Consider the following 26810-nt stretch of genomic DNA (forward strand, 5'->3'; position numbering starts at 1 on the left):
ACCACTACTCTGATCTCCATCACACTTCGTCCAAGAGAAATTATAGGAGACAAATTTGCTCCACTGCGCCTCTGGTTTTAACAAACAATGGCTGACCTCTTCCTCCTCACCACTGACGCCTTGGCACTTTGTCCAGATATCAGTAACTGATAGAAGGGTCACATTTACTCTATTTTGGTACTGATAATTAGGTTAATTCAAATAAGATGTTTTTATGATGGTAAAAGTCCATCAAAAGACTAATGTATTTAAGAATAATTCCCAACACAATAGCTGCTGAATTTATGATAGTATGTGGCAATGATATCCCGTTTTCTATTGACGGAAAATTCCACTACAAGCTACATTTTCTATGGGTTAACTTGTATATACAACGCAGCAATATTATCTGCCTGTTGAATGTAATATTATTAAGTAAAGGGTTATTCCCAGTGACTCATACTCATCCCCCATGTGGTCATCAATAATTTGTGCAGGAATGTTGTTACTTACAAAGGTAGTGAGGCCCCGTTTTCTTTCCCCAGCTTGAAGGTGAAAACTTCTGATAACCGCTGAATCTTGGGTTAAAGTCATCACCCCATCAGTGTTTCTTGTAGCACTATGACGTCAGTTTGGTGTTCACCGACGTACTGTATGATGTCATTAATTCTATTGCGAACTCCATTGCAATTCCATTGTAGTATAGTAAGATGTTCTTCCCCGTTAGTATCCATTTTGAAGTTGTTTGCTAACAGATGCACTTTGAGCATTATGATGATGTTCCCTTTCGTTATTATGTATTCTGTGGTGACTGGTGTGTGCACTGGTGTTACTGTGTGCACCGGTGGTAGTGTGCTCTGGTGTTCCAGTGTGCACTGGTGTTACTGGTTGTACTGTGTGAACTGATGTTATGGGACCATTGTTGCACCTGCTGTCATATACCATGACAGCTTGTGCTGCATCACCTTGTACCAGCCTCGTACTTGTATGGGGCCTCGTAGCCTGGTGGATAGCGCGCAGGACTCGTAATTCTGTGGCGCGGGTTCGATTCCCGCACGAGGCAGAAACAAATGGGCAAAGTTTCTTTCACCCTAAATGCCCCTGTTACCTAGCAGTAAATAGGTACCTGGGAGTTAGTCAGCTGTCACGGGCTGCTTCCTGGGGGTGGAGGCCTGGTCGAGGACCGGGCCGAGGACACTAAAAAAAGCCCCGAAATCATCTCAAGATAACCTCAAGATAAGATAACCAGACTCTGGCATGTTGGCCCTTCACATGATGGACTCTGTTGTTGCAGGAGCTGGACGATTTGGTCCTGTGTCCTTTTGATTTGGTCAAGGGCGTTCCAAGTTCTGTTTGCTTTTGCATTATTTCTTGGACGACTGGATGATTTCGTATCATATTATCAAGTATTTTTTTTTATATGAGTCAGGGTGATGGCTTCTTGGGGGTCAGGAAGGGGGCTGGTTGGTGAGGTAGAGTGGGTGGTTGGTGTGATAGGAGGGGGATGTGGGGTAGTTGGGATGCAGTGGAAGGGTCTGGTTCTGAGGTAGGTGGGGGTGGGGGTAGTGGTGGGGGTTGTGGCGGTGGTGGTGTGGCGCCGTCAGCAGGAAGAGAAGTATGGGTGGGTGAGTTTGTGGGAGGGGCAAGATGTGGGTAGGCCTCAGGGGAGCGGTGCCAGGCTACACCATTTCCTCCCCAGGCTACAGTCACTGGACCACCCGCTCCCTGGGCTACATCCCCCATCCCCCCTGGTCACTGGTTCACCTGTAGCCTGAGTTGACATTCGTGTTGGTCCCTGCCAATTAGGCTTCTTGCAGCAGTGCCGGTTCCATGCATGGTGGGGTTGCTGGCAATTAACGCATTTGGGTGTTACGGCGTTATTAACACTAAGCTTATCCAGACACAGTTTAGTGTCGTGAAAGCCGCTACAACACCCACATCTGTGGGTGTGTGTAGCGGGTGTGTGTAGCGGGTGTGTGTAGCGGGTGTGTTGTAGCGGGTGTGTGGGTGTGTGTAGCGGGTGTGATGTAGTATTGTTGTGGGTGTCTCTGATCACATTGCCAGGTTCTGTGGTCCCACCGTTGACAGTTGCCACATAAGGATGGGCTGTCATTATATCGTTCCACTCTACAAGGCTTTATGCCTAGTAATGCTATAAGAGGGGGCAGTTCTCCCTTCCACATAGCGATTGCTTGATTTTTTGGCACTCCCCAGGTGCCATGTTGTGCTTGACTCAGATGATCTGGGGAAGTTCATTGATGTACTCAATAGGAGCATGGATACTGTAATTCTTAATTATAATTTTGGTCCGTTTAATCTGCGAGTTTACTTCTAACAGTTTAAACCTCTTACCTTCATAGTCATGGTTATTGTTTGTGAAGAACTGCAAGGCTCTGGCCCCAAACACCCGCAAGACGACATTGCTACCTACAAATCTGCTTTCAATGCGGTGCTGGTCACTATGGGTGCGGGCGGCGTTAATGATCCATCTGTACTTCTCTGCTGACCCCATATCCGTTGTGGGAGAGAAGATTAGGGTGTGCCACTCACCATCTTCAGCTGGTTGTTGTTGTGGTCGGTGATGATGATGTTGCTGCTCTCGTTGAGGTTGTGTTTGGCCATGCTGTCGTTGTAGTTGCTGTTGCAATCGTTTCCTGTCCCATTTCTTAGATGCTCTGCTCCTGGCTGTTTCGTTGCCGCCTTCATCTTCTGATGAATTGTCATTCCCGCCATCACTGTCGGTAGTCCTCGGGGGTAGAGCCTCACGCATGCCAGGGTGGGAGTTGTTGTTGTGGCCAGATGTGCTAGGCATACTCACTTGTGCGATTGCCTGCCTGTGTTGTTGTTGTTGCTGCTGCTGCTGTAGTCGTCTTGTATGACTTCTGGTTTCCCTCATCTATTGGCCTATGACTATGTAGTTGTCACGTGTATCAGTAAAGGCACCATACAGAACTGTATACATTAACTAGGCGGTGAGCTATCAGGTTCCTCATGTAAACAACACCAACCGCTCAGGGAGACCGCGACGTTAGGGAGGGAAGGCACAGGGGCTATAAGGCCCAGGTACCTGGGAGGGTACCCACACTGCTCCCCTCGTGGAACCTCTGTTACTGACACACCTTGCAATGTTTGTCTCAATTGCTGGCCAGACCACACTATTCACCACTCACTATTATCAATGGTCGATAACCACACTTTGGAATACGTGCTACTGTCTCAGCTGTGCTATTAGACACTCTAAAGGCTGGGCCATACAGCTAGGCCTATGTCACGAGGACGAGGGCACATCTCGACCATCCTGTCCCAGGGCTTTGGGTCAGCTGAATGGCCTAGCTGTTATTGGTAATGAGAGAGCTGCTCCTTAAGGGGGGCCATCAGTTAGTTTTTTAAACTTTGTTCAATGTCAACAAATCTTTTTTGGTTAGTTGTATATGAAAAGTGCTGCAATTGCTCCGAGTTTCAGTATTGCAGCCTAAATAGAAAGGGAGATTTATTTTCAACTACTTTTACACATTTTCAACCTCTAATAACAACCACAAGTTTTAAATGAAATCATTTCTACGACACTCTTCTATCACAATATCATATAATAAAGGTAGTGATTCAGCGGATTTCCCAAAATATGTTTAGTTTTACTAATACAAATAGTCAAAGTTCCCCCCAAAATTATGGAAATATATCATGTTTTATTAATATTATAAAATCAATAAATCGAACTCGAATTTAGCTCGAATCAGTTTGTAGAAACATAAGACTCTACATATAAGGTGTAAGTTTCATGTAAATTGAATAAAAAATGCAAGAGATATAGGAACGTTTGTTACTTGAAAATATTTAAGTAAAAAATAAAGTCTCAGGTGCGGCCATCTATGGTTGAGGTTGACATCAACCAATTTCCTCCAAAATTGTCACCCTTACAGATAGGCTTGCGTGCAGTCAGGTGTATAAGTTTCATGGAAATCTTCCGATAAACAAATAAGAAAAAACAATGAAAACCTTATTTTAGTTAAAAATTTTAGTTGAAAATTTTGTTTACAATTAAATTTTGGGGGGATAAAACTAATTATTAAATATTTTTATTATATGCTATTGTGATAGCTGAGAGTCATAGACATGATTTCAGTTGACACTTGTGTTTGATGTTAATTTTTTACTATTTTTGAAAATTGATGACACATAATTCAGTATTTTTTCTCCCTTCCTATTTATGCTACGATGCTGAGACTCGGACCAGATGAATCCCTTTTCGTATACAACTAGTCAAAAAAGTTTGATTGAAATCGAACTAATTTTCATTTATAGCATATTTTTGGCATATTTGGAACTGATGTCCCCTTAAACATCAGACTTTGGTATGCCACATGTGGACCATCTGGTCCTGTTAATAATGGCTGGCTCTGTTAATGGCGGCTGTTGGGGCAGCTAGAGCTTGTAAGGCGTCTGTACAGTTTCTTACAGTTGGCCAGCTCAACTGATGTCTCATGAATCACAAGCTTCTTGCCAATAAGTTTTATAGTAAAAACTGACAATAGCATATGAAGTACAGGTGTGACACATGAAATTTGGATTGTCTAATATAATGAGACTAGGCTTACTTTGATGATTCCTCGCTGTTTCATATTATTATTTCATTAACCACCTATTCATTATTAATAGTTATTGCCCAAAACTAATAACAGATATTTGGTATAGATGGATACTCAACACTTCCTGTTAGTGATGGTAAGGTTGCTGAGGCTGGATAAACCTTCCAGGAAGCCCTTGTTTACACTCTCTGTGGAGCTAATCTCCTTCCTTACAGCGTCCCGAGAATTAGTTCCAATTCTATGTTTATATTGACTTAGGGAGGAAGATTCTAGTTTTAATAATAACTAGCAGTACCCGGCTACGGGTTTTTTTTTTTTTTTTTTTTTTTTTTTTGAGATATATACAAGAGTTGTTACATTCTTGTACAGCCACTAGTACGCGTAGCGTTTCGGGCAAGTCCTTAATCCTATGGTCCCTGGAATACGATCCCCTGCCGCGAAGAATCGTTTTTTCATCCAAGTACACATTTTACTGTTGCGTTAAACAGAGGCTACAGTTAAGGAATTGCGCCCAGTAAATCCTCCCCGGCCAGGATACGAACCCATGACATAGCGCTCGCGGAACGCCAGGCGAGTGTCTTACCACTACACCACGGAGACTGCATTTCATGTGGTTGCTGTGGCTCAGCAATGCATGTGCGTTGCTGAGCCACAGCAACCTTCCCTGTCCCCCAGTTCCCACTATTCCCCTCTCACCCGTCTCCTCGGCCTCCCAACCATTCCCCACTCCAGCATACCCTCTTCCTTCCTGCCATGCCCCACTCACCTGTCTCATTGTCCTCCCCACCATTCTTCATTCCCCCATCCCCTCGTCCCCACCATCCCAAACTCCCCCGTCCCCTCGTCATCCCCACCATTCCCACTCCCTTGTCCGATGCCTTCCCAAATGGTCTGATTTTCCCATCAGAAAATTGGGAACATCAAGTGATCTGATGTTCCAATCACTGAAATATAAGAAAAACAGTTAAAAATGAAATGAAAATATGAAAAAATAAAAAAATAAACTATACACACGAAATGAACGGTATGGAAAACAATACAGCTCAATTCCAATGCAACTCTGTGACGGTAACGCATTGGTGTTCGGCTGTTCAAAAGCTAGGGGTATGGCCTCGTCACATATAGAAAAAAAAATAGAAAATCTGGAACTTCGTCTGTGGTAAGGTAAGGAGAAGACACACAAAACACAAGTAAATTTTAACAATGAAATTTTAATTACGTTAAAGAAAGCAAAACATGAATAAAATGGACATACAAATTCGTATAATAAAATCAATCAAAGTAATAAGAATAATCAAATGGCAAAATGAAAAGTTACGTTAAGACAAGTGAGCAAATAACAAGTGTATGACAAACAAAGTAAATAGGTGCCGGAATATTGGCTTCAAGCTATCACCTCTCTTAGTACACGTAAGCCTGGGGCTTAGTCTACCAACGAGACGTGTTAACTTGTCGAAAGCACGGGATATTCTGAAGACTGAGGTCGTGGCGGCCCCAGACATCAAGTAGTATGGTGGGTGGAGTGCAGTTACAGCTGGACTTGCAGCCAATCAGCGAGGAGCAGGCGACAAGACAGGTAGTTTGGTGGTTCGAGGTGGAGCAGGTGTTCCTGGCTGCATACGTTTTGCTCTCTGGCAAACCTTGGAGATGTTGTTGTCGTTGTTGGATATTTCATCCATACTAGTTTTATATAGATGTATGTATCGACGAACTTTGGAGGGAAGAGCAGGCTCAATCTCTTGAAGGAGATTATCGTCACAACTCACACAAAATAATTAAATCAAAATGAAAATAAATCAAAATCTATGAAAATTCAATTTATCAATGTAATCAGAAACATTGAAGTGGAATTGTAACATATTCAGTATAGCATGTGTGTTGCTCTTACATGCAACAGATGGTGCTGTTTTTCATGAAAAGCACAGTTTTACCTGTCACAGGTGTTGCATCTATACTTATACAGGCATCTATGCGGAAGTGCATAAATGAGCTCTTGAGATTTGAGGTTCTGGAAACCTCGCTCAGTGGATTTGAGCAGCCATCGTAGTCTACCACTGTCGCAGAGGAATAGGTGCTCCTGGTAAGTTCAAAGTAGCCGAGTTTAGTGGGCAAAGAAGTGCCAAGTACTCGTGGCTATTAGTCGACAACGGAAGGTCAGCTGTGATGCAGAGAGGGCAAGTTCTGGTGAATTGCGAGTCCCGCCCTGGTATGACGTGCAGTGCTGTAGTGATTGGGTCACATCTATTGAAGTTCTGGAGGGAAGACACTGCATCCGGATACAAGAGAAAATGTCTCGTTGAAGGAGCGAGTGTGGACAGTGGCATGCTCAGTGACCATTGGTTGGACTAGCTTGAAAAACCTGAATCCAGGGATTAGGTACGGCAAAAACGTGATTTCTCCATGATGCCTGAGGACCTGTGACACGCAACCGGAACGCCGAGGAGCGACCTGAGGACCGTATACCTTCTACCATCGGAGGACAGACGTCGATAGACAGAAGTGATTAAGATAGCTCATTATTTCCCTTCCATTGCCCCTTGATGACTAGGCTTCGTAAGCCAAGAACATATATATATATATATATATATATATGTCGTACCTAGTAGCCAGAACTCACTTCTCAGCCTACTATTCAAGGCCAGATTTGCCTAGTAAGCCAAGTTTTCCTGAATTAATATATTTATTATAATTTTTTTCTTATGAAATGATAAAGCAACCCTTTTCTCTATGTATGAGGTCAATTTTATTTTATTGGAGTTAAAATTAACGTAGATATATGACCGAACCTAATCAACCCTACCTAACCTAACCTAACCTATATTTATAGGTAAGGTTAGGTTAGGTAGCCAAAAAAAGCTAGGTTAGGTTAGGTTAGGTAGGTTAGGTAGATGAAAAAACATTAATTCATGAAAACTTGGCTTATTAGGCAAATCGGGCCTTGAATAGTAGGCTGAGAAGTGCGTTCTGGCTATTAGGTACGACATATATATATATATATATATATATATATATATATATATATATATATATATATATATATATATATATATGTATATATATATATATATATATATATATATATATATATATATATATATATATATATATATATATATATATATATATATATATATATATATATATATATATATATATATATGTCGTACCTAGTAGCCAGAACGCACTTATCGGCCTACTATGCAAGGCCCGATTTGCCTAATAAGCCAAGTTTTCCTGAATTAATGTTTTCTCTAATTTTTTTCTTTTGAAATGATAAATCTACCCATTTCATTATGTTTGAGGTAAATTTTTTTTTATTGGAGTTTAAATTAACGTAGATATATGACCAAACCTAACCAACCCTACCTAACCTAACCTAACTTATCTTTATAGGGTAGGTTAGGTTAGGTAGCCGAAAAAGTTAGGTTAGGTTAGGTTAGGTAGGTTAGGTAGTCGAAAAACAATTAATTCATGAAAACTTGGCTTATTAGGCAAATTGGGCCTTGCATAGTAGGCTGAGAAGTGAGTTCTGGCTACTAGGTACGACATATATATATATATATATATATATATATATATATATATATATATATATTTGGCTGTTGATTGCTGGTGTTGACTTCTTGATGTGTAGTGCCTCGCAAACGTCAAGCCGCCTGCTATCGCTGTATCTATCGATGATTTCTGTGTTGTTTACTAGGATTTCTCTGGCGATGGTTTGGTTATGGGAAGAGATTATATGTTCCTTAATAGAGCCCTGTTGCTTATGCATTATGCTTATGCAATGGAGCCCTGTTGCATAAGCAACAGGGCTCCATTAAGGAACATATAATCTCTTCCCATAACCAAACCATCGCCAGAGAAATCCTAGTAAACAACACAGAAATCATCGATAGATACAGCGATAGCAGGCGGCTTGACGTTTGCGAGGCACTACACATCAAGAAGTCAACACCAGCAATCAACAGCCAATTATTGCACAAATATATATATATATATATATATATATATATATATATATATATATATATATATATATATATATATATATATATATATATATATATATATATATATATATATATATATATCATTAGTATATTTTGTATTATGTTAGTATTATAGTAGGCTGTAGGCCAGCCAGCATTTCTACTCCTGGAGAAGACAGCGTGGGATCGAGTGTGGCAGTTGGTGACCGAGAGGACGACGCCAACGGAGCCGCCCCCCCCCCCCCCTCGAGATGTTCTGAGTCCCTCATTTAAATTTGCCCAGCTGATCGAATTGCCAGAGGTGGCGAGAGGGGAGCTGCCAACGTTCTCCAGATCATCTATTTCATATATTCACCCATGTGTTATTTCCATATATGCTTACTCACGTTTTCGTCAGTAAGCCTCATATTATTTTACTGATGTGTTTGTGTGCACCCTCCATCTCTCTCTCTTTGAGCATTATATAAGTGATACTGTATGCACCACACTATGATCATTATTATTTATATTATGGAAAATATCTTTGTGACTGGCAATATTTGAGTACACTGATATTTATGAAAACGTGCCCTAGGCTGGTAATACTGAATCAACACTGTTAGCATGGTAATATATCATTGTCTGGCCACACAGAGTTTAATTACTGAACTGCGTTGCTGGGATGCAGAGCTACTAACCCAGCAGGCAACCTTACGAGTAGATGAGTGACATAAGAGTTTAACAGGCGACCTGTGATCCTTTTTCGAAGCACTAAGACCTCCTTCCGCCCACAAGATGACATGAGTGACTGTGGGCTGGCACACCCAGCACTAAACCCCACAAGATGACATGAGTGACTGTGGGCTGGCACACCCAGCACTAAACCCCACAAGATGACATGAGTGACTGTGGGCTGGCACACCCAGCACTAAACCCCCCAAGATGACATGAGTGACTGTGGGCTGGCACACCCAGCACTAAACCCCCCAAGATGACATGAGTGACTGTGGGCTAGCACACCCAGCACTAAACCCCACAAGATGACATGAGTGACTGTGGGCTGGCACACCCAGCACTAAACCCCCCAAGATGACATGAGTGACTGTGGGCTGGCACACCCAGCACTAAACCCCCCAAGATGACATGAGTGACTGTGGGCTGGCACACCCAGCACTAAACCCCCCAAGATGACATGAGTGACTGTGGGCTAGCACAAACAGCACTAAACCCCCTCAAGATGATATGAGTGACTGTGGGCTAGCACACCCAGCACTAAACCCCCCAAGATGACATGAGTGACTGTGGGCTGGCACACCCAGCACTAAACCCCCCAAGATGACATGAGTGACTGTGGGCTGGCACACCCAGCACTAAACCCCACAAGATGACATGAGTGACTGTGGGCTGGCACACCCAGCACTAAACCCCACAAGATGACATGAGTGACTGTGGGCTGGCACACCCAGCACTAAACCCCCCAAGATGACATGAGTGACTGTGGGCTGGCACACCCAGCACTAAACCCCCCAAGATGACATGAGTGACTGTGGGCTAGCACACCCAGCACTAAACCCCACAAGATGACATGAGTGACTGTGGGCTAGCACACCCAGCACTAAACCCCACAAGATGACATGAGTGACTGTGGGCTGGCACACCCAGCACTAAACCCCCCAAGATGACATGAGTGACTGTGGGCTGGCACACCCAGCACTAAACCCCCCAAGATGACATGAGTGACTGTGGGCTGGCACACCCAGCACTAAACCCCCCAAGATGACATGAGTGACTGTGGGCTAGCACAAACAGCACTAAACCCCCTCAAGATGATATGAGTGACTGTGGGCTAGCACACCCAGCACTAAACCCCCCAAGATGACATGAGTGACTGTGGGCTGGCACACCCAGCACTAAACCCCCCAAGATGACATGAGTGACTGTGGGCTAGCACAAACAGCACTAAACCCCCTCAAGATGATATGAGTGACTGTGGGCTAGCACACCCAGCACTAAACCCCCCAAGATGACATGAGTGACTGTGGGCTGGCACACCCAGCACTAAACCCCCCAAGATGACATGAGTGACTGTGGGCTGGCACACCCAGCACTAAACCCCACAAGATGACATGAGTGACTGTGGGCTGGCACACCCAGCACTAAACCCCCCAAGATGACATGAGTGACTGTGGGCTAGCACACCCAGCACTAAACCCCCCCCCCAAGATGACATGAGTGACTGTGGGCTAGCACACCCAGCATAAAGCCCCCCAAGATGACAAGAGTGACTGTGGGCTGGCACACCCAGCATTAAGGCCCCCCTCCCCCCCCAAGATGTCATGAGTGACTCACTTGTCAGCGTCTCGGGAACAATGGCAGTTATGGTGTTGTGCTTCAGTGAGAGAGTTCGCAGGTTGGTCAAGCCCACCAGACTCTCGGACGTCACCTCTGATATGTCGTTGTAGTCCAGGAAGATCTGTACACACATTGGAAGTCCTGTATTGACTCACTGGCAAAAGTTAGAACCTCCTGTAGGAATCTAAATAGGAAGGCACATATGTAAAACCAGTTATAGAGTGTGTATTCACATCGTGGAGACCTCACCCCAAAAAGCATGTAAGAAAACTAGAAATGGTGTACATATTTTTACATAGCTACGTCCAAGAATTGCGAATGATTGGGCATGATAAAAGACTGAAAGATATGCACCTAATGTTGCTAAACAAGAAAGGGCAGAAGAGACATGTTAGAAATATATACAATATTTAATACTGACATTTTAAAACAAGCAAATGTTCACAATGAATATCAGAAGAACAAGAGGACAAAACAAGAGGACAAAGAGACACACATGAGCAATATAGACGACGAATATATATATATATATATATATATATATATATATATATATATATATATATATATATATATATATATATATATATATATATATATATATATATTTGCATAAGGAGAAAAGGGACATTGGAGTGAACTAAAAGAGCAGGTTGACGAACCAAACCATTCAAAAATTCAAAAATAGATATAAATAGAAAAATTATAGTTATAGTTTTCGTAATTAATTTGGAATCGTAAGTAACCATGATCAGTCGCATTGTGTTCGATTAGGGCACGGTCCAAACCCAAGTGCTCGATTATACACGCACATATATGTGAGTTAACTACTCAGGTTCACTGCTAGCACAGGAAAATATGCACATTTTCTATTTTCACACCACTCTACATCTGCCTCACTACTTCCACACCACTCTACATCTGCCTCACTACTTCCACACCACTCTACATCTGCCTCACTACTTCCACACCACTCTACATCTGCCTCACTACTTCCACACCACTCTACATCTGCCTCACTACTTCCACACCACTCTACATCTGCCTCTGTACTTCCACACCACTCTACATCTGCCTCACTACTTCCACACCACTCTACATCTGCCTCTGTACTTCCACACCACTCTACATCTGCCTCACTACTTCCACACCACTCTACATCTGCCTCTGTACTTCCACACCACTCTACATCTGCCTCACTACTTCCACACCACTCTACATCTGCCTCTGTACTTCCACACTACTCTACATCTGCCTCACTACTTCCACACCACTCTACATCTGCCTCTGTACTTCCACACCACTCTACATCTGCCTCTGTACTTCCACACCACTCTACATCTGCCTCTGTACTTCCACACTACTCTACATCTGCCTCTCTACTTCCACCCCACTCCATATCTGCCTCTGTACTTCCACCCCACTCGACATCTTCCTTACTACTTCCACCCCACTCGATATCTGCCTCTCTACTTCCACCCCACTCGATATCTGCCTCTCTACTTCCACCCCACTCGATATCTGCCTCTCTACTTCCACACCACTCGATATAATAATAAATAATAATAATAATAATAATAATAATTTTTATTTAGGTAAGGTACATACATAAAGAGATTTAACAAAGTTTGTTGGCTTTATAGATAGAGCTAGTACATACAATGCCTAAAGTAGTAATGTATCTGCCTTACTACTTCCACATTACTCGACATCTCCGCCTCTACTTCCACACCACTCTAGTTCTATCCCTTCCAGACCACCACAGGAAGGTCAGTACACACACACACACACACACACACACACACACACACACACACACACACACACACACACACACAAAATGTCAGGAAGCTGTAAACAGGTTTGTCCCAGCCCGACAGGAAAAAACAGAGAAGCAAAGGAAGAATCCGTGGTTTAATAGGGAAAGAATGAAAGCAAAGGAGCTGAACAAAAGGGCGTGGAGGAACTTCCGTAATAACAGAACACCAGAAAGTAGAGAGAGATACCAGAGAACCAGGAACGAGTATGTTAGTGTGAGAAGAGCAGCTGAGAAAAGGTATGAAAATGATATAGCTAATAAAGCCAAGACCGAACCAATGCTACTACACAGTCACATCAGGAGGAAGACAGCAGTGAAGGAACAGGTGATGAAACTTAGGGTGGTGGAGGACAGGTACACAGACAATGACAAAGAAGTGTGTGAAGAACTCAACAAAGGGTTCCAGGAGGTCTTTACAATAGAACAGGGAGAAGTCACGGCGCTAGGAGAGGTGGCAGCAAACCAGGTGACCTTGGAAAGGTTCGAAATTACAAGAGATGAGGTCAAGAAGCACCTATTGGAGCTGGATGTGAGAAAAGCTGTTGGGCCGGATGGAATCTCACCATGGGTATTGAAAGAGTGTGCAGGAGCACTTTGCTTGCCACTCTCCATAGTGTGTAGTAGGTCACTGGAAACAGGAGACCTACCAAAAATATGGAAGACTGCTAATGTAGTACCAATATACAAAAAGGGTGACAGACAAGAGACACTGAACAACAGGCCAGTGTCCTTAACATGTATACCGTGCAAGGTGATGGAGAAGATTGTGAGAATAAACCTAGTAACACATCTGGAGAGAAGAGACTTCGTGACAACCCATCAACATGGGTTCAGGGAGGGTAAATCTTGCCTTACAGGCTTGATAGAATTCTATGATCAAGTGACAAAGATTAAGCAAGAAAGAGAAGGATGGGCGGACTATATTTTTTTGGACTGTCGGAAAGCCTTTGACACAGTAAAGTTGGGTCAGGACCAAAGAGCCAAAGCTCAACCCCCGCAAGCACAATTAGGTGAGTACAGTACCCCATAAAAGGTTGATGCATAAGCTAGAGAAACAGGCAGGAGTAACTGGTAGGGCGATCCAGTGGATAAGGGAGTACCTAAGCAATAGGAAGCAGAGAGTTACAGTGAGGGGTGAGACCTCAGAATGGCGTGAAGTCACCAGTGGAGTTCCACAGGTCTCTGTGCTTGGACCTATCCTGTTTCTGATAGGTCTCCTGTTTCTGTAAATGATCTCCCAGAGGGTACAGACTCATTCCTCTCAATGTTTGCTGACGACGCCAAAATTATGAGAAGGATTAAGACAGGAGGACAGCTTGAGGCTTCAAGAAGACCTGGACAAGCTGCAGGAATGGTCGAACAAATGGCTGTTAGAGTTTAACCCAAGCAAATGTAATGTAATGAAGATAGGGGTAGGAAGCAGGAGACCAGATACAAGGTATCATTTGGGAGATGAGATACTTCAAGAGTCAGAGAGAGAGAAAGACCTGGGGGTTGATATCACGCCAGACCTGTCCCCTGAAGCTCATATGAAGAGGATAACATCAGCAGCATATGCCAGGTTGGCTAACATAAGAACAGCCTTTAGAAACTTGTGTAAGGAATCTTTCAGAACATTATATACCACATATGTCAGACCAATCCTGGAGTATGCGGCTCCAGCATGGAGTCCATATGTAGTCAAGCATAAGACTAAACTGGAAAAGGTTGAAAGGTTTGCCACCAGACTAGTACCCGAGCTGAGAGGTATGAGCTACGAGGAGAGACTACGGGAATTAAACCTCACTTCGTTGGAAGACAGAAGAGTTAGGGGGGACATGATCACCACATTCAAGATTCTCAAGGGAATCGACAGGGTTGATAAAGACAGGCTATTTAACACAAGGGGCACACGCACTAGGGGACACAGGTGGAAACTGAGTGCCCAAATGAATCACAGAAATATTAGAAAGAACTTTTTTAGTGTCAGAGTGGTTGACAAATGGAATGCATTAGGAAGTAATGTGGTGGAGGCTGACTCTATACACAGTTTCAAGTGTAGATATGATAGAGCCCAAGAGGCTCAGGAACCTGTACACCTGTTGATTGACGGTTGAGAGGCGGGACCAAAGAGCCAGAGCTCAACCCCCGCAAGCACAACTAGGTGAGTACAACTAGGTGAGTACACACACGCGCGCGCACACACAGTCACTTGCTACAACAGGAATATGAGTACACACACTCACACAGTCACTGGCCTCCACAAGAAGGTCTGTACAGAGACAGCTGAACACTCACTCCTGCACCAACAAACAAAATGTACACACCTGTGGATATAACATTCATGTGTAGCGTCCAGCAGGTGGTGGGGACGGAGGTGAGGCCATGAGTGACGTACTCACCTGTGTAACATCTGGGTGTAGCGTCCAGCAGGAGGTGGGACGGACGTGAGTGACGTACTCACCTGAGTAACATCTGGGTGTAGCGTCCAGCAGGAGGTGGGACGGAGGTGAGTGACGTACTCACCTGAGTAACATCTGGGTGTAGCGTCCAGCAGGAGGTGGGACGGAGGTGAGTGACGTACTCACCTGAGTAACATCTGGGTGTAGCGTCCAGCAGGAGGTGGGACGGAGGTGAGTGACGTACTCACCTGAGTAACATCTGGGTATAGCGTCCAGCAGGAGGTGGGACGGAGGTGAGGCCATGAGTGATGTACTCACCTGAGTAACATCTGGGTGTAACTTCCAGCAGTAGGTGGGGACGGACGTGAGGCCGTGAGTGACGTACTCACCTGTGTAACATCTGGGTGTAGCGTCCAGCAGGAGGTGGGGACGGACGTGAGTGACGTACTCACCTGAGTAACATCTGGGTGTAGCGTCCAGCAGGTGGTGGGGACGGAGGTGAGGCCGTGAGTGACGTACTCACCTGTGTAACATCTGGGTGTAGCGTCCAGCAGGAGGTGGGGACGGAGGTGAGGCCGTGAGTGACGTACTCACAGTCCCAGCGGTACCCACCAGCGCCAGGGTATACGGGGTCAGCCGGCAGGTACTGACAAGGACACTCCTCCCCACACACTCGCTGAGGGAAAGGTCTCTTTACAACTTCCATTCACGATATTTAATTTTGTTTGGGGCTATCCTCAGGACTATAATGCATATTTATATAAGTACAAACCGTATATTTTCATAAGTACTCTGTTGTGAGGTTCATTGTGTTGGAGAGTGTACATTCGATTGGAAAGTACAATTGTCATGTCCAATTGGTGAGAATGTCACTAAAGTACTTGTCCAACATATTTGAGTCAGTTCACAGTAGGATTGTGACACTGTGTACTTTGACTTTATCGTAGCTTTTGATTCCGCGCCTCATGAACGAATGATTAGATTAACACGATAGAGATCATGGAATTGGGGGTGATATCTAAGGTTGGCTTTGCCCATGGTTATTTCAAAGCAATCAGTAAAAATAGAGGAAAGTGAGAGAACAAATCATTATAGGTAGTGTTCTGTGAGCCCCAGGTGGGCTTGGGCGTTCTGCAGGAGCGCAAGAGAGAGCGCAGTAAATTTTGAAAAGTGTATAATCTTTTTAACTTTGTCAGCTCAGTTCTCGTCCTAAGATATTAAATTTGTATCAATGTGTTCGCAATAGAATTCTCTATAGGACTAAATGCATATAAACTCCAAGAGCCCGGCTTACCATCCGCAACTAACAGAGAAAGTGAGAGAAAGTTACGCGGGAGCACACAAGAGTGATAAAATGTTTACACTATTTTCAGTTTTGTCAACTCAATTCTCGTCCTAGGTCTTTCATTTTGGTATCAATGTGTTCGCAATAGAATTCCCAACAGGCCTATATGCATATAATATAAAAAACAGCAGCGATCTCTACCCGCCGACATGATGAAAACAGGCCGCGGTTACCAGAAAGAGAGAGCTGCGCCACCCCAAGGTGCTTCTCATATTGAAAAGTGTATATTCTTTTCAACTTTGTCATCTCAATTCTCGTCCTAGGTTTTTCAATTTGGTATCTTTGTGTTTGCAATAGAATTCTCTACAGGACTAAATGCATATAAAGCCCAAAAGCCCGGCGAGAAAGTGAGAAAAGGACAGCGTGTTACCCGGGAGCGAGCCAGAACAATAAATGTGTACACTCTCTTCACTTTGGACATCTCAATTCTCGTCAAAAGTCTTTCATTTCAGTATCATTGTCTTCGCAATAGAATTCCCTACAGGAGTATGCAAATATAAAGTCCAAAAGCCCGGCGTACCATCCACAATAAGCAGGGAAAGTGACAGAGCGTTACCCTCGTGAGCGCTAATAAAGAACAATAAAATGGGTATACTGTTTTAAACTTTGTTACCTCAATTCTGGTCCTAGGACTTTCATTATGGTATCAATGTATTCGCAATGATATTCCCTACAAGAGTATATGCATATAATGTCCAAAACTGCAGCAAGACCCTCCCGAAAAAAATGCTACTGTTGCCGCATTGAGGACTCAATGCTGAGTCCTCGCTGGATTTCCCCCTATTTTACGGAGGATTCAATGCTGAGTCGTCGCCGGGCGAAAGTGATATCAAGGGTGGCCAAACTGCGTCTCGCCTAACCTCATGCGGCTGTTTGACCTTAATATGAAGCTCGTGAAAAATTCTAGAGAATTTGAATATTCCAGAAATTTCGACCCGAATCCAGAGCTAGAAACGTGCAGGTATAAAGAGTTGTGATACCTACAGAAGGGAGTTCAGAATAACTACTGACGTTGAACTGTGCAGACTTGGCTGGTACACGTCATATATACGACTTATTAAAAGTGATTGTGAAAACCGTGTGAAGGAAGATGGCATCATCAAATTGTAAGAAACGAAAATAGAAAGATGGAAACATACATTTTCAGCCAAAGTGAGAAGGAAGGATGGAATTGTCAAGGGAAAGCGCCAAGCCCTTACGACTTTGTTTGCATTCACAGCATAATGAGGTAAACCTTTGTGCCTTCTCGGCCAAGGGATTCTTCTTTCATTTCAAAGCCAGTAACTTTAAACGCCACTATAAAACTAATCACAAAAACTTTGTGAATGATTACTCGCCTAAATCAGATTTAGGGAAAAATAAATTTAATTAGTTAAAATCATCAATAAATACCTAGCAGACACTGTTGAAGTTATTCAGTAAGGAAGCCTCGGCACTTACTTATCTGAGTTTTATCATTTGGAGCGCTTATACTAAACAAGTTGGGCCACCTCTGTAATATATAAATAAACATTATTTAGCTCCAGGATTGAGAAGTAAGATTTGGGAATTTGCAGACGATACAAAAATTGGCCAGTAATTAAATTTAGATGACTCAAAATCAATTCAAGATGATCTAGAAAAGCTTTCGAAATGATTGAATGATTGGTAGATGCAGTTTATTGCTTTAAATGTAGGGTTCTTTGGTATGATAATAATAGTTACAAAATATCAGCTGGCGACTGTTGAAATTGTGAAGGCTGAATGAAAAAATGATGTAGGGTTCATAACTAGTAGAAATTTTTAGCCAAAAAAATGCATAAACATTTTATATAAGGTAAATCTAAGATACTGAGATTTATTTTTAGAAATTTTGGCTGCAAAATAATTAATATTATTCTTCAACAGTACCTGGGTCATGTTAGGCCCCATTTAGGTTACGAAGTTCTGTCTTGGTCGCTATACTATAGAATAGACATATTCACTTAAATACGTTCCGATGACAAAGTTAATCTTAGGAATTAGAAATCCTTCATATGAAGAAAGAATGAGAAAGCTCTTATTCGCTCGAGAAGATCTTTCATTCTTAAGAAAGGAGAAGATTTGTGACATGACTGAAGTGTACAAGTGGATGAATGGGCATAACCAAGGGTATAATCAGAAAATCCACTAGGGCTGTGAGGCGGTGCAAACCTACGACCTTGGCATTGCCAGTCGCCAACCCGTCCTTGAATCAAGTTCATTCCATCGAGCGGTTGACCCCAAACACGCATTCATAAAATTTAAAATGCTGTTCATTCAAAACATTAATTTTCTTAAATATAAATTAATAATATAATATACTAGCTGTACCCAGCCATGCGTTGCTGTGGCTCAGCCACAGCAACCTTTCCCTGTCTCCCAGTCCTCCCCACCATTCTCCCTGTTACGAACCCGGATCCAGCGTCCGAGCACGGAGCAGTGACGACCGCGCCATCTGTGGGTCAGCTCCCGAAACCCCCACCATATGGACGACGACACCTGGTGAGGACGGAGTGTACTGGCCACAAGGGCCAGTTTCCAGTCCTGTTCAGCACACAACACAGCCGTTGCTGACCTCTGGTGAGGTGGTGCTCAGACACCAGCGCCATCTATGGAGTGGATAGGTGGGCGTTTGTGTCTGAGCCTGTAAGTGAGGTGCCTTAGTGTGTCCCAGTTATTGATGACGTGTCTGCTTACAGAGTCGACCTGGGACTGCTGTGATGGAAGTTGAGTCAGTCTACCCGAGGCAGCCGTCCCCATACCTTGTGCCTTGCTGCAGCAGCTGTGAAGTCGTCTCCCGGAAGAACACTGTGGTGTGTTACCCTGCCAGTGTAGTGGAAGTAGAAGGATTGTCTTACCTGGGACCGACTGCTGGAGACGGTTATCCACTGGGGTTTTGAGGACAGGAGAGTGATTTGTGGTATCACACGAGGCTCCTGACTAGGGCGCTACCCTAGTATCGCTCGTGGAGTGGCCTGGCCAGCGTTGCTGATCCGGAACCTGCCAGCAGACCTGCTGGACTTGTGGTTGACGGCCTCCACGGCGGTGCCCCCAGTGGAACTGTGTTTTGGCTGGCCTGTGTTTGGGGTAGACTCAGCTTGATCGGAAGATTCGTCAAGAGACCACGAAAGCACCGAGGACTTAGCACCGAGAGCGTGGATCCAGAGTCTTCAAGAGAAGACAATTGTGTGAATAATTCCCCTGTATAGTGTTAATACCCCTCCCCCTGTGTACTCTTTTTATATATTATTTATTGGTGATGGTAATTATAATCTTAAGTTCTTAACTTTATTTCCCTTCCCCTTTAAGTTACTTGCGTCACGGATCGCATCCCTTGAAAGCTACTACTGGCTTGGGGCCGGATACAACTTACTCTAATAACATCAGAGTACGAATCCCGTTGCGTCCCGAGAGGGCCGTAACACTCCCCTCCCCCGTCCCCTCGTCCTCCCAGCTATTCCTCACTTCTCCATCCTCTCGTCCTCCCAACCATTCCCCACTACCCTGTCACCTCGTCCTCCCCCGTCCCTTTGTCCTCCCCCGTCCCTTTGTCCTCCCCCAACCTCCCCCACTAAGTCGTCCCCTAGTCCTCCTAACCAATCCTCACTCCTCAGTCCCCTCGTCCTCTAAATATTAGTCTGGACATAACATGACAGTTTATACACAGATTTAAGAGAGTGATTTGGTTCTCAGTGAGGTTGATTCCAGCAAACCTTGCTGGAATCAACCTCACTGAGGATCAAATCACTCTCTTAAATCTGTGTATAAACTGTCACGTTATGTCCAGACCCAGTGAGATAGCCCGGTAAGTCGAGTTGGAGATCCTATTGGACGACATATTCGACCTCGAGACGCAAAAGAAGGTTACCACTAAAGACACCTTGCAAGCGGAACTTATTGCAGAAGGAGGAAAGACTCGGGGTGACTACAAAAGCACCATACTGTTCCCCGAGCTTAAAACGGTATCTAAGAGCCTTCGTGAGAACAAGGTGTCGTCAGGAGAGGTGACAAGTCGGCAACATACGTTATTCTTAAAACAGACGAATATCTGACAAAAATGAACCTCATACTCTTCTACCAAACTTAATTCCACATGGTAACAAAGGACACTACAGCCGATTTGAAAATGAAGGTAAACAGATTGATTGAGGCAGTGAACGCCAAGAAATCCGGACTCCACCTGCCAGAGGGTATTGGGAAATAAAAACCTGGTTATGCGTATGGGAATGTCAAGACCCACAAGCGTGCAAACCCACTTCGGCCAATCACCAGCCAGATACCCACATCCACATACAGACTGGCTAAGCGACTCAACTGCTCGCTGTCCCTTTATGTACCCTATGCTTTTAGCCTAAAGTCTCCAAAGGAATTTGTTGAATTACTGCAGTGAGCATGGGCCATGGGGATAAGAGCCTCGTTGGATGTAGTCACTGTTTACCAACATAACTGTGGATGAAACAATCGCGATGATAGCGGATAGAGTGTATCGTGATCCGGCTTGTACTTCTCTTGACATACCAGAAAACATACTAAGGAAGCTACTCTAAGCCTGCAGTAAACAGGCACCCTTCTTGAGCCCAGATGGGCACATGTATAAGCAAGTAGAAGGGGTCGCCATGGATTCTCCTCTAGGTGTCCTATTTGCGAACTTCTACATGGGTACCATCGAGCGGAGGGTCTTAGTTGACATGGACTTGAAACCCGCCATATACTGCAGGTATGTTGACGACATTCTTATGCAGGTACCTGATGTCAGACGTCTGCAGTAGCTGAAGGAGACATTCGAGCAGAATTCTGTGTTGAGTTTCACGTACCAGATGGAGAATGATGGGAAGCTGCCTTTTCCAGATGTAACAGTCACAGAAAGGAGCGGAGACCTCCACACTGCAGTCTACACTATGGAAAAATCATAGGAATGTGCCTCAATGCCAATAGTGACTGACCAGACAGGTACAAGAAGAGTGTTTTAATGCTTACGTCGACCTGGCTCTCAGCCACAGCTCAGGATGGAAGCAAGTCCATGAAGAACTATGTAAGGTAAGGTAGGTCCTAGTCAACAATTGCTTCTCAAACAGTTTTATTGAAGACGTCATAAAAAGAAAGGTGAAACGCCATGCAACCTCCGAAGAGTCAACTAACACAACACTTAAACCCCCTATTAGACTGATTTACAGGAACTTCTTTTCGACGGATCATAAAACGGTGGAAAGGAAACTGAAAGACATTATTGATAGAAACGTTATCCGTACAGACACAAATCTGAAAATACAATTGACAATTTACTACAAAAACAAATAAACGGCCAATCTACTCATGGAAAACTCTCCAGGCACCAAACAGGACTCACTGAAGGAAACAAACGTCGTCTATGGGGAGTGTAAGCCCCAAAGAACTCAGTATTTAGGCAAGACAACAACGTCTCATTCCAGGCGACTAACAAGGCATTAACAACAGGACTCCATCAAGGAACATATAATCTCTTCTCACAACCAGACCATCACCAGAGAAATCTTAACAAACAACACAGAAATCATCGATAGATACAGCGATAGCAGGAGACTCGACATCAGCGAGGCACTACACATCAAAAAGTCAACACCAGCAATCAACAGCCAATTAATGCACAACTATATTCTACACACTTCAAGGCACTATATGGGCCAATAGGCCCTCTGCAGTTACTTCCATTCACATGTACCCACCTCACCCAAAACCTTTGTGTCACCTCACCCAAAACGAATAAAAGCAAGATTTAGGTCAAATGTATCATACACAGTTTATCAAGTGTATCATACGTGTAGTATTAAGTGTATACAAGTCTTTGATAATGTAAAAGGCCCTTACGAAACGTTTCTAGGCATCAGACCATTAATAAAAATGAATTTTGGAGAATTGATATTTCCATTACCACCGACAGTCAAGAAAAACATAAGAAATATTGAGAAAATTCGTGTTAGAATTATTAATCATATCTTTTCGGACATATTCAACAACATATGTTTAATAGTAGTCTTTCTTCTTTTAGAAGAAAGACTGCTATCAATATATATATATATATATATATATATATATATATATATATATATATATATATATATATATATATATATATATATATATATATATATATATATATATATATATATATGACAATGTCAGACCACGGAAAAAATGAAACAGGAAATTTCCTTAAGTACTTTCGTATATTAAATACATCTTCAGAAGGAATGAAGGAATAAATACATCTTCCTTCTGAAGATGTATTTAATATACGAAAGTACTTAAGGAAATTTCCTGTTTCATTTTCCTCCGTGGTCTGACATTGTCACATTCTTAATCACGTGTTTATTTTCGTGATATACACACATATATATATATATATATATATATATATATATATATATATATATATATATATATATTAATATATTTTCTCTAATTTTTTTCTTATGAAATGATAAAGCTACCCATTTCATTATGTATAAGGTCAATTTTTTTTATTGGAGTTAAAATTAACGTAGATATATGACCGAACCTAACCAATCCTACCTAACCTAACCTATCTTTATAGGTTAGGTTAGGTTAGGTAGCTGAAAAAGCTAGGTTAGGTAGTCGAAAAACAATATTCATGAAAACTTGGCTTTTTAGGCAAATGGGGCCTTGCATAGTTGGCTGAGAAGTGCGTTCTGGCTACTAGGTACGACATTATATATATATATATATATATATATATATATATATATATATATATATATATATATATATATATATATATATATATATATATATATATATAATGTCGTACCTAGTAGCCAGAACGCACTTCTCAGTCAACTATGCAAGGCCCCATTTGCCTAATAAGCCAAGTTTTCATGAATTTACTGTTTTTCGACTACCTAACCTAACCTAACCTAACATTTTCGACTACCTAACCTAACCTATAAAGATAGGTTAGGTTAGGTTAGGTAGGGTTGGTTAGATTCGGTCATAGTAGTAGCCAGAACGCACTTCTCAGCCTACTATGCATGGCCCCATTTGCCTAATAAGCCAAGTTTTCATGAATTTATTGTTTTTCGACTACCTAACCTAACCTAACTTTTTCGGCTACCTAACCTAACCTAACCTATAAAGATAGGTTATGTTAGGTTAGGTAGGGTTGGTTAGGTTCCGTCATATATCTATGTTAATTTTAACTCCAATAAAAAAATTGACCTCATACATAATGAAATGGGTAGCTTTATCATTTCATAAGAATAAAATTAGAGAAAATATATTAATTCAGGAAAACTTGGCTTATTAGGCAAATGGGGCCTTGCATAGCAGGCCGAGTACGACGTTCTGGGTACTAGGTACAACATATATATATATATATATATATATATATATATATATATATATGTCGTACCTAGTAGCCAGAACGCACTTCTCGGCCTACTATGCAAGGCCCGATTTGCCTAATAAGCCAAGTTTTCCTGAATTAATATATTTTCTCTAATTTTTTTCTTATGAAATGATATAGCTACCCATTTCATTATGCATGAGGTCAATTTTTTTGTATTGGAGTTAAAATTAACGTAGATATATGACCGAACCTAACCAACCCTACCTAACCTAACCTAACCTATCTTTATAAGTTAGGTTAGGTTAGGTAACCGAAAAAGTTAGGTTAGGTTTGGTTAGGTAGGTTAGGTAGTCGAAAAACAATTAATTCATGAAAACTTGGCTTATTAGGCAAATCAGGCCTTGCATAGTAGGCTGAGAAGTGCGTTCTGGCTACTAGGTACGACATATATATATATATATATATATATATATATATATATATATATATATATATATATATATATATGTCGTACCTAATAGCCAGAACGCACTTCTCAGCCTACTATTCAAGGCCCAATTTGCCTAATAAGCCAAGTTTTCATGAATTAATGTTTTTTCGTCTACCTAACCTACCTAACCTAACCTAACCTAGCTTTTTTTGGCTACCTAACCTAACCTTACCTATAAATATAGGTTAGGTTAGGTTAGGTAGGGTTGGTTAGGTTCGGTCATATATCTACGTTAATTTCAACTCCAATAAAAAAAAATTGACCTCATACATCATGAAATGGGTAGCTTCATCATTTCATAAGAAAAAAATTAGAGAAAATATATTAATTCAGGAAAACTTAACGTAGTATATATATATATATATATATATATATATATATATATATATATATATATATATATATATATATATATATATATATACACACATGCGAACAAGCCTGAATGGTCCCCAGAACTATATGCAACTGAAAACTCACACCTCAGAAGTGACTCGAACCCATACTGCCAGGAGCACTCTGCTGGCATACAGGATCCCTTAACCGCTCGACCAACACGACCGGACAAAAGAGGATGGTACTAGAGGCTATTTCCATATATATTATATATCTACACATCCTCTGACCTATCAATCAGGTCCAAATCGCCGAATAGGTCTCATTGGGGTAAACTTGTTCATCAGGCTACTTGGGCTGATAACACTGTACTAAGCTAGTGAAGGGAGCCGGTCGGCCGAGCGGACAGCACGCTGGGCTTGTGATCCTGTGGTCCTGGGTTCGATCCCAGGCGCCGGCGAGAAACATTGGGCAGAGTTTCTTTCACCCTATGCCCCTGTTACCTAGCAGTAAAATTGGTACCTGGGTGTTAGTCAGCTGTCACGGCCTGCTTCCTGGGGGTGGAGGCCTGGTCGAGGACTGGGCCGCGGGTACACTAAAAAGCCCCGAAATCATCTCAAGATAACCTCAAGAAGATATATTTAAATATGTACTAAATTTAGAAAATATAAATAACTTTATTAAGCTAGTGAGGAAAATATTTATAACTGAAATAAGATATTGAGGAAAACATTTATAACTGTATTCCAGCTAGTGAGGAAAATGTGTACTAAGGTAGTGAGGAAAACATTTATAACTGAATACTAAGCTAGTGAGAAAAAAATTATGACTGTACTAAGCCAATGAGGAAAAATGTATAACCTTGTACTAAGCTAGTGAGGAAAGTGAATATTACTGTATACTAAGATAGTGAGGAAAAAATTATAACCGTGTACTAAGCTAATGAGGAAAATATTTATTACTGTGTACTAAGCAAATTAGGGAAACTTGTATGACTGTTCTAAGCTAAAAATGAAAACATTTAAAAATGTGCACTTAACTAGTGATGAATAAAATTAATACTGAATACTAAGCTAATCAGGAAAATATTTATAACTATGTACTAAGCTAATGAGGAAAATATTTATAACTGTTTATTAAGCTGGTGAGGAAAACATTTTTATCTGTGTTTAAAGCTAGTGAGGAAAACGTTCAAAATTAAGTTTTAAGCTAGTGATATAACATTTATATCTGTGTACTAAGCTTGTGTGGACAATATTTATAACAGTCTACTAAGATAGTTAAGAATATATTTATACCAACGACTAATATTCTCATTGTAGCCTATATGACTATTAGTGAAGTGATATGTATGTATAATTATAAATATCAAATTAAAGCAATGGTCAGTTTTATGCTATAATATTACTGTGGAGAGACGTGTTCCTCTGCGCCTCTGGTATAGCAGAGAGGCTAACTTACTTGGTGAGTGGTGGCAAAGAGAACAATCGCAACAACCAATCTTAACATTGTTCAACAACTGAAACAACGCTGTTCAGTAGATCCAATGATGGTGGCAAACTGTGTGACAGTATCTTTAGAACCTTGAAGAGAGGTGTACAAGCTTATCAGGAGGTGTGGGAATATAACAAACAACAAAAGGTGTACGTTGTTATTTAATTAGTTTAATCTCTGCCGGGACTGAGTTGTGATAACGAGCGTGGTAGCGCCAGCAGCAGGCGGCGGCGCCACAAGAACCGTCGACGTACTCCACTTGATACCCAAAAAAGTGTACTCACTTAACAACACTGGCAAGGATTCAGCTCCAGTTTCTGGGTTCCACATATTAACTATTTATCGACTGCTTGGTTGTTTACCCAACACTTAACTTTTGTTGATTCGCCGCTCTGCTACCGGAGGGCGCTGACGTTCGGCCTGAGCTGCCAGTAATAGCCTGTAGCTGCTCCGTGGTGGTCATTGTTGAAGGTGGAGTGCGGCCATTGGCCGGGGCTCGGCAGGTGTTGTGGTGGCCATGTTTGCCGTGTCGACACCGTGCGGCTAGATTTCTCGGCCCTTGGTGGAAGTTGCCCTCATGGACGTACTGGGCGTGAAGTTCCCTGATCGGTTTGGAAAAAACTTTCATCTACTGGATTGGCTGTGACGTTCTCCTCGTCCAGTACCTATCAGCTGTTTGTGCGCCGTTGGGATGCGCAGACGCGAGTGGTTCATGGTC

The 26810-nt window shown here is 42.4% G+C and overlaps 1 protein-coding gene across 2 annotated transcripts in view; it reads right to left on the minus strand.

Annotated features, from left to right (window-relative positions):
• LOC123749165 (leucine-rich repeat-containing G-protein coupled receptor 4) overlaps window positions 1–26195 on the minus strand; it is a 93959-nt gene extending 67764 nt beyond the window's left edge. The window contains exons 1-3 of one of the 2 annotated variants that reach the window (XM_069323633.1): window positions 26060–26195; window positions 15609–15761; window positions 10883–11006 (exon numbers count right to left, since the gene is read on the minus strand). In XM_069323633.1, coding sequence (XP_069179734.1) covers window positions 10883–11006; window positions 15609–15761; window positions 26060–26107 — 325 coding nt within the window. In that variant the 5' untranslated portion in view covers window positions 26108–26195. The remainder of the gene's footprint in view (window positions 1–10882; window positions 11007–15608; window positions 15762–26059) is intronic. The other variant, XM_069323637.1, reaches the window with a different exon arrangement.
• Window positions 26196–26810: the final 615 nt, after the last annotated feature.

Source organism: Procambarus clarkii, chromosome 2 (assembly GCF_040958095.1).
Source record: "Procambarus clarkii isolate CNS0578487 chromosome 2, FALCON_Pclarkii_2.0, whole genome shotgun sequence".
NCBI classification, from domain to species: domain Eukaryota; kingdom Metazoa; phylum Arthropoda; class Malacostraca; order Decapoda; family Cambaridae; genus Procambarus; species Procambarus clarkii.